The sequence below is a fragment of the Glandiceps talaboti genome, chromosome 2 (assembly GCF_964340395.1).
Source record: "Glandiceps talaboti chromosome 2, keGlaTala1.1, whole genome shotgun sequence".
NCBI classification, from domain to species: Eukaryota; Metazoa; Hemichordata; class Enteropneusta; family Spengelidae; genus Glandiceps; species Glandiceps talaboti.
Genome location: NC_135550.1, coordinates 21,102,067 through 21,111,221, shown reverse-complemented (window position 1 = coordinate 21,111,221; position 9,155 = coordinate 21,102,067). Strand labels below are relative to the sequence as shown.

The following is a 9,155-nucleotide window of genomic DNA, read 5'->3' as shown; positions in this document are numbered from 1 at the left end:
TATGACCTCCTAAAGTGCTCTAACACATCAGTAACTTTACTATACATGCAATATCAATGCCCCTTGGACTCCATCACCCCAGAGGCCACTCATTCGTTAAACCAACAATAAGATTCACCAAAATTGGTAAAAAAAAACTTGAAAAGCTTCTAGGGGAATTCCCCTAGGACCCCCCCCCCATAAGAGGTAGACATGTCCAAGCCTCAAATCAAAGTTTTTCCCTCCACCTCTTACTGTCAAGATGCTATGAAACTTTATTTCAAAAATGTTTCAACCATGTGTAGTTGCTTTTTACAATTGTTAGAGCTGTCTTGTAAAGCTTGCAAATTATTGTCTGAAAGTGTCTGTTAATAGCCTGAAAATTGGTTTTAAGAGTAAAAATCCTCCAGGGCTTATAGGGGACACCCCCTAGAACCCCCTCCCCCATAAGAGGTAGACATGTTCCAGTTTCAAATCAAAGTTCTTTCCTCCACCTCTTACTGTCAAGATGCTATGGAACTTTATTTCAAACATGTTTCAACCCAATCTGATTAAAATCCGATGTAGATGTCGGCTAATCGTGCATTGCTATCTTACCATCGTTATTTAGCTTGAATTGACCTTCGTAGTAGATGTTTACGTTTTTAGCCTGATCGCCTCCTCTACGTAGAGCTAAATAACGATGGTTATTTATTCAAAAATGTTTCAACCATGTGTAGTTGCTTTTTACATGTTAGAGCTGTCTTGTAAAGCTTGCAAATTATTGTCTGAAAGTGTCTGTGAATAGCCTAAACATTGCCTTTATATAGAAGTAAAAAACCTCCAGGGCTTCTAAGGGGAGACCCCCTAGAACCCCCCGTAACGGGTAGACATGTTCCAGTCTCAAATCAAAGTTCTTTCCTCCACCTCTTAGTGTCAAGGTGCTATGAAACTTTATTTCAAAAATGTTTCAACCTCACGTAGTTGCTTTTTACATGTTAGAGCTGTCTTGTAAAGTTTGCAAATTATTGTGTGAATAGCCTAAACATTGCCCGGTAAAAATCCCCCAGGGCTTCTAAGGGGAGACCCCCCCCCCCATTCACACACACTCACACAAGAGGTGGACATATCCCAGTCTCAGAGCCCTTCCCTCTACAGCTTACTGTCAGATGCTATGAAACACTGAAACACTGACACCCCCCTCCCAAGCTGGAGAAACTGACCAGTCTATCTGAATGTTTGAGCTCACCAATCAAGTTTCCGATTTGTATTTTCGGTGTGTCACCATATCATGTCAACGATGTTTATTTAATTGAAAATCAAACATGTATGAAATATGTAGTTTTCTAAATACAATATGTGTGTGATAGAACAGCATCTTTTTACTCTCTGTATTGCGGCCGTGTGCGAAAACAAAACAGAAAATTGTGGCAACAAATGTAGGTGTTCAACATTGACGTAAAAAAAATCCGGATATCTCAAAGAAGCAAAGAAAAAAAAGTTGCCAGCATAGGCGAAGGAGAGAAAAAATAATTCTCAGGCAAGCAGGTGGGAAAAAAATAATGACTCTCCACCAATCTTCCAAGCCCCCCCCCCAGGATATCGAATGGTCTACCCCTAATACGGTATGCATGGCATGAATCTCGCGCGATGACCTCAAACACGGGGTCATTGATGTAGACGTCATCCTAGAACGACTACAACAACATCAATAACATGAGCAAGCCGATATCGCGATATCCGGTGTGATGACTCAACTGCTAGTCGTATGATACATGATGATTTCGCAATTTTCTCAACTAGTAGAACCTTTGGAAATGGGTTTTTCCACCGCATATGCTCGAAATAAGTGCCCAGAACGGAGAGTTGGTTTATCAGAAAGCACTCGCTCTCTGACAGTGACAGTGCAGTTTCACGGTAAACTCAACGATATAATTATCAACTGCCCACGGGAAAGGAGTACATGTACGGATACAGAGACACCATGAACCTTCAAGAAACAAATCTCTCTATACAAAACAACGTTATTGTCTTCTTGTGTTGTGTAGCTCTTTTGATAGTTCAGATCGATGCGCAAACAAGCGATGGAAACTGCAGTCCGTCATGTACGGTAGAACAATATTGCCTATACCATGGCTCAGGGATCTCCACGTGCGGTGAATGCTCCGAGATATGTCCTGGCTATTCACATGAAGATATTGGCAAACATTTGAATCAACCCCTACCAACTCCAAGATTTGAATGTCAAGAGTACTGCTCAGGTTTGTTTTGTTTTGTTTTGTTTTGTTTATTTACATCACGTTTACTATCAACGTGATGTCATCATTGTTTATTGTGAAAAGCCCGAAAAGCCCACAAACGTGTAGTGTCGAAGGGGTGGTTAGATCATGGATGTATTAGTGAGACATCCATGGTTAGATTAACCATTGCCATTGTCCATGGCCCGTCCCGTCCCTCTGTGACAGAGAGACGATGGCCCAACGGTAGACCTAGGGTCAATAGCCCGTATCTTTTGATGATGTTTTCATCCAATTTTATTCGTTCATCTTGACTGACAAATTCAAGGTAACGTGTATAGAGTTACCCTGTCGGTTCAGGAGTAAAATTTGGATGAGTAAAACAGTTGTCTGACAGAGTTTTGGTAAAAATGTAATCACTCATTGTGGCTCTGTTGATAATACATGTATATGTGATAACCTGGGATTGGATCATTTCGAAATTGTTTGTATGTTTTTTTTATTTTGCTTTTTATTTTGTTCATGGCAAAGGCTGATGCACCTATCTGTAATATTTCCTATGCTTATGTATGATGGCTTTTTAATTTTCAGACTATCTGAAATTGTTTGAGAGTAAATCAGCAATTACTGCCACGGAGAAGACAATTGTTAAAGAGGTTCTCATAACACCAGAAGGTGAGTAATAACAATATTCTTTGCTCTCTCTGCTTGAAGTAAAACATCAAAATTAGTGTTAATTTTTGCCTTTGCTATAAAAGTAACCTTGGGTGCTTTTGTACACATAAATAATTAGCCAATTTATTTTTTCATTGATTTATTTATCTGTTTGTTATGTTAAGGGATATAACTATAGGTGAAATCTATGTGAATTACCTCAGCTTTTTACGAATTACAAAATTAAGTTACATGAAACGTTGGAAATCTATGCAAGTTTTACCAAATTGTTCCCTCTGTGACTGAGTTTCCCAAATCTTACATGTAAGGGACAAGTCAGATTGAATTAATTTGAGGTGTGATACATGCATGTCTGATAAAGCTATTGAATGAATATGTTGAAACAAAAAGAATGGACAAATGAATGAATATTCCACATAATATTAGAAATGCGTATTTGTTAATGGGATAAGTATTGGGATAATCTACCTGTGTTATCTCATCTTTTCCAATTAAGATTCCCAACCCAAATCATGGTACAAGAAACATCAGAAATAAATTTTGCAAGTATTACCAGAATTTGTCTGTGACTGCAGAGTCTTTCAAATCCCAAAGGGGCAAGTCAGACTGATGCCCCCTAATTTACATGTGCTTTACATGTAAATTATGTAAAAATGGTTATTCTGATAAAGTGTTTTTGGGGATGTGGTTAACTGAATCAGTTTTACATGTAAGGGATTGGTGGAGAATTTGGCAGCTATCTGAGTCATGTCGACAGGCTACACAAGACCTCTGACTTCCCCTGTGAGAGAAAAAAAATTTGATGTTTATGTTGTTATTTCAGAAAATTACTTTGGAAAGTGTTAAGGCTTTAAGCTATCAGTCCTTTTACATGTCTTTGTTGTTCACTGGCTTATCAAGATTTGCATGATAAAATTGAATGGATACCTACAATATTTTATTTTTACCATTTTGTTACCATAGGTATACTGGGACAATATTTTTTGTTGGATCTAAGTGTGATTATACTGGCTGTTGCTCCTTATATAAAATGTATATTTGTCTTTGGCTACAAATGTATCAGACGTCTCTGTGCTAGGAACAGAAGCAGTGGAAATGACTTGGAAAATGGTATTGATAGCGATCATAAAGACAAAACAGGTATAGTGAATAATTATGGAAAGTTGATTTATTATACTCACAAGTTTACTGAGATTGACACTTTTAAAAATACCCATTGCATATTTGTTGTCTCTCTTGGTCTGAGGAACAATAATGAGATATAGGCAAGGACATTTAATATGTGGTATCAACACACTGATCTAGAAAAAAAAAGTGACATAGCTACGATGACCTCATTGTCTCTCAATCAGCTCATCCTGATTACATCCCTGATGTCAAAATACTGCACTTTTTCATCTGCTCATGTAGTAATTGGTATGATCTGTTAAAAGAGAATTTGTAGTTCTGCTGAAATGTGCTTGCACCAAATATTAACCATGTTACCTAAATCTGTATTCCTTTTTCATTTGAACAGATGTACAGAGTGGTAATGTAACTAAGGAAGGGGATATGTATGCCCCCAGTAATAGTGTTCACAATGGAAAAGCACCAAATGGGCAAGTACCCAATGAAAGGGAACACAAGGGACACGAAACTAACGGACATATACCCAATGGGCATATACCCAATGGGAAGGTACCAAACAGTCATGTGACAAATGGACATGCATCCAAAGGGCATAGATGCAGAGAACACACACCAAATGAACACCAACTTACTGAAAGTGTGCCCAACAGAAGTGAACTCAATGAACATATACGTAATGAAAGTCAACCCTACCTTGGCACTGCAGAGGAACTTCAGCCCTTAACAAGAACAGCTGCACCTCAAGATTACCATCATAACCAAAGTGCTAGAATTAGAGGAAGTAGTTTTCATGAAGCAATCACAATCACACAGCCCAGTGATGATGGCAAGAATACTTCAGTATGATTTTTCTGACCGAGTGAAAATACTAGCTGCAAGAACAAGATCAGTTAGTCTAGTGATATCCTTCATCCATCATTCTCTTGGGGTTAGAGATGATTTGATATCAGGCAATGGCATCCAGACTATAAAGATGAGTAGGAAACATGATGAAGAGTCATGTGTTGTACATGTAGATAGAATCACTCCTTATCTCATACGCATCTAATTTGCATATGCTTCTTCTAAATCTGTCTATAGTTTTGGATATATCCTACTAACAGACAATAGACAAAGGGGTGAAAACAACAACTCCCATAGGAGAGTAATAAAAGTTCTAAGAGGATGGTTTTATAGGATGTTTTTGTAGTTGCTAACTGTAAATGTTTGTATAGCATGCATTGAAATTACAGATTGCTTTGTGCATGGTGTGCTAGTTGCATTTAGATGTGTACTAATCTAACCACAAGTTGACACCATGGAAGATATTTTGAAGTTGTAAATTAAAAACATTTTAATTTACCATAATGTGATCACAACTGATGTAGATCTGTGTCAACAAATGATATTTGCATGAATAGACATTGTACAAGGAAGTTTTATATGGTACCTTGAAGTTGAAGAACCTATTAGAATTTGTTGTGATGTTTTTTTTAAGATTAGTTAATAGATGCTCATGGTGTTTTGTGTGTACAATGATTGTAGCATTGTGTAAGTTCCTAATAATTTGGTGGGTGGAAAAAGTCACCGGTATAACATCTAATATCTATAGCAGAGGTATTTGGAGAATAGATAGTTTTGTTTTGTTTTGTAGACTATGGAGAATATTTGGCTGAAATAAAAGTAGCTGACCCTGTGCTACAGTTGAGTTAGTCGTGAGACTTGCTGTGATCTTACAATCCTACACTGCACTAATGCAAACTATACAATGTGTTTGAATAGCTTGAGATAGACCATAGCCTGACCTAGCCTGCAGTCTAGTCAAGTCAGACAACATGTGTATAAAGCCTTGCATTTAGAGTAGACAACATCAAAGTACTGATTTGTATATATGATATAGAAAATATAGAATATTGCATGTATTTATAGAACAGATGCTATTTTAGAATTTTAAAAAAATCTAAGTACAATGTGATATGTTATGCATTCTTGATGTTTCTCAACTGAAGGAGTGGTGGTGGAGAAACAATAAGTATCATGTCAGTAAGGAAATGTTGAAAAGGGAAATGTGAAAAATAAGAAAAAAAAAAAAAAAAAAACTTTTTTGAATTTCTTTCTAAACTAATAGAATGTTGGTAGCATAGAAACAAGAAACATCTAGCCAGTAAGGAAATGTCGAAAAGGGAAATGTGAAAAATAAGAAAAAAATAAAAGTTTAAAAAAAAATATTTTCTTTCTAAACTAATAGAATATTGGTAGCATAGAAATAAGAAGCATCTAGCCAGTAAGGAAATGTTGAAAAAGGAAATGTGAAAAAGATGAAAAAGGTGTTTTTTTTTTTAGTTGACATTTGAAAACTTTTATATGTATATTTTCTAGCTTTATGACAACATATTAAGATAAAATGTCCTTGGTCCAAAATAATTGAAAGTTTTTCACCTTTGGAGAAAGTAGTTGTGTAGTAGTTTTGTTATTATGGAAGGTACATTACACTGTATATTGATTTGATTTTTGTTTGAATATCTTGTCATGCCATATTTAAAATGGCCATCTGGATGAGGATTGGGTACTTATTTTGGATTTTTAATTGATAAAGCCATGATAATATTCTTTATAAATTCAAAATTCAAAATAAATACCCAATTCTCATCCATATGGCCACTTTTAATAAGGTGAATGTGTTGGCAATAAGAGATGAGTAAAATGTTAATGAAATGGAAGCAGTTATAACATTATACTGTAATGTAATCTCAAATCAAATCCTCTCAAAACATAGAGTGTTTTTAGTGTGGGAGGACTGTGATCTAAAAAAACCCACTCTTTGAAAGGATTTAACAAAACAATCCAGTGTGTTTTCATTTTGGACAATCATGATCACATTAAATTTCAAAATACCATATCAAAACGAACTTGTATATACCATGTGTAAACGTAAAGTTCACACTTTAAACTTTAGTAATGCATTGAATGCATGTTCAGTGTGTGTTCACAGTGTTGAATAACTATGAAATGTCAATTACAAATTTCTAGGCCCCAGGCAACCCAAAAATGCAAGTTTTCATAGTTTGAAAGTTATAAATAAATGTTAACGTGTTGCTATGACTAGATACACCATGTGGAAGAACTACATTTTTTTTACCAGAGTTAGTACAACTTTGCAAAACTTAAATAGAGACTTGAATGTAAATCACAACTGAAAGCATTATATTTTGTAGTTCACATCGTTCCCAAGTGACAAAGTCACATTTTCAAATTGTGTAATTTGATGTCATACTACAGACAAATTATTGCAGCACCTTTTATTTGCATTACAGTGTGTGGTTGTGCGAAATTGTACAGTGTGACCTGATATGTACTCTTATTACCTCATCAACATGTCATATGTTAATGAGTCACCTTGGTCACACCACATATAGGATGTTTTGGATTATCCAATAGAATGCTGAGCCAGCAAATATCATGCATAATGTGCATGATGGTTGTTTGAAATTTTTTTATTGCGTGACCTAAACATGACCTCTATTTACCTCATCAACACATCTGTGACATCATAGTCACCTTGGTCACACCATGTGTAGGATGTTGTGAATTAGCCAATAGAATGCTGGAGTCAGCAAATATCATGCTTAGTATTCATGATCACACATTTGTGTTTATTTTTAAAAAGTTGTAACACTTATTTATAAATATCCTTTCAGAACTGTATCAATACAAGGAAATGTCATTAGTTGCTTATAGTACCCCTATAATTTGTAAATTGTCCATGCCAGTTTTGTCACTGTATTTTCAAGTCTCATTATTCTCCAAATCCAAGAATAAATAAATTTAAGTGTATTTCAAAATTGTTACTACATATACTTGTAAAAGCTCAAACCAATCCAGTGTGTCCAAATCAAATCTAAACATTCAGGTTTTTTTTTTGGAAAACATGGACAACCAGACAGCATGTTTAACTTTCTAGAATTATTTATGACGTACATTTATCAGTGTGTTTACAGATAATACAAATTGTATCCTTTGAGTCTTGTCTTTACATTTTTCATAGCTGTTAGTATTTGGTTATTTATACTTTCATACCATGTAGTAACTTTTATAGATGTAACATTTGATGTGTTACTGAGAGAATGAATGTTCATGGACTCTGAGTTCATACTTAGTAATGAAATTTCTACTCACAGAGTCAAAATATTTCTTGGAAGCAAATCTCAAATTTTCATGAACCTCATCATCAGGTGTGTACTACAATGGGCTATTTGTTGTTTTGTTACTGTTTTTACTTCATAACAGTACTAGTGGAGAATACATCATTTATAGTGTTTTTAGATGTTTGCAAACTCTGACAATTACATTCAATTGTATCATCTCAGACCACTAACAACTTTTATATAAAAAAAATTTATGATCATAATGGTGTGAAATATAATTTCTTGAAATAAACTTACGTCATTACATATTCCAATTCAACTTAGTTTTATTACAGTATTATCGCATAGAACAAAGACAGCAAGATGATGACTTCATAATTAATTACTCTGATGTCATGCACTCACATATGATTAGTTTTTATAAGAATTAGCTTAATAGCTTAACAGACATCAGTCATTCACAAGTGAGATTACACAACAACATTGTATAAATAAAAACAGGAAATGATATGACCTAGTTCATTTACTCGTTACACAAGTATGTCAGGTCATCTCAAGGTCATCTCCATGGCTGATGGGTCCTAAAAATTTAAGTGTCATTTTTCAAATTCTTATATACCTTTGTTATTTTTCAGACATAATGAATTTTGTTAATTACCATGTAATACAATTCTGATTGTTTTCGTATTTTGTTTTCTTAGTCAATAAATTATTGTCAACAACAAAAAATAAAAATCTGTCGAGTATTTCTAAGCATGAAAGACACATGGTTTGTGAGTATAGCCAGGAGTGTATACTGTATTTTATGTTAAGCAATGATGCAGGTTCCCATTGAAAATATTACTAAGAGACACTTACACAATAGCTGAATACTGGGTTGATTAGGCCAAAAAATAATTTGTTTTATAGAACATCTTGTTACTTACATAGTAAAATATAGGGCGACATATACTGCTCATACCATTTCACAAAGCGACACACACACACAGACACATACACATACACAGAGTATCTAATTGCCAGCAAAGCTTAA

The 9,155-nt window shown here is 34.9% G+C and overlaps 1 protein-coding gene across 1 annotated transcript; it reads left to right on the top strand.

Annotated features, from left to right (window-relative positions):
• Window positions 1-1,679: 1,679 nt before the first annotated feature.
• Window positions 1,680-8,835, top strand: LOC144453844 (uncharacterized). Its single transcript, XM_078145212.1, has 4 exons — window positions 1,680-2,219; window positions 2,787-2,870; window positions 3,834-4,010; window positions 4,387-8,835. The coding sequence occupies exons 1-4, from the start codon at window positions 1,922-1,924 to the stop codon at window positions 4,842-4,844; spliced, it is 1,017 nt and encodes a 338-aa protein (XP_078001338.1). The 5' UTR covers window positions 1,680-1,921; the 3' UTR covers window positions 4,845-8,835.
• The last annotated feature ends 320 nt before the right edge of the window (window positions 8,836-9,155 follow it).

What these genes read in the sequence shown, in the direction of transcription:
- LOC144453844 (XM_078145212.1), top strand. Translation starts at nt 1,922, where the DNA reads ATGTACGGATACAGAGACACCATGAACCTTCAAGAAACAAATCTCTCT. An exon ending in ATGTCAAGAGTACTGCTCAG is followed by an intron (nt 2,220 to 2,786) that starts GTTTGTTTTGTT and finishes TTTAATTTTCAG; the next exon opens with ACTATCTGAAATTGTTTGAG. An exon ending in GGTTCTCATAACACCAGAAG is followed by an intron (nt 2,871 to 3,833) that starts GTGAGTAATAAC and finishes TTGTTACCATAG; the next exon opens with GTATACTGGGACAATATTTT.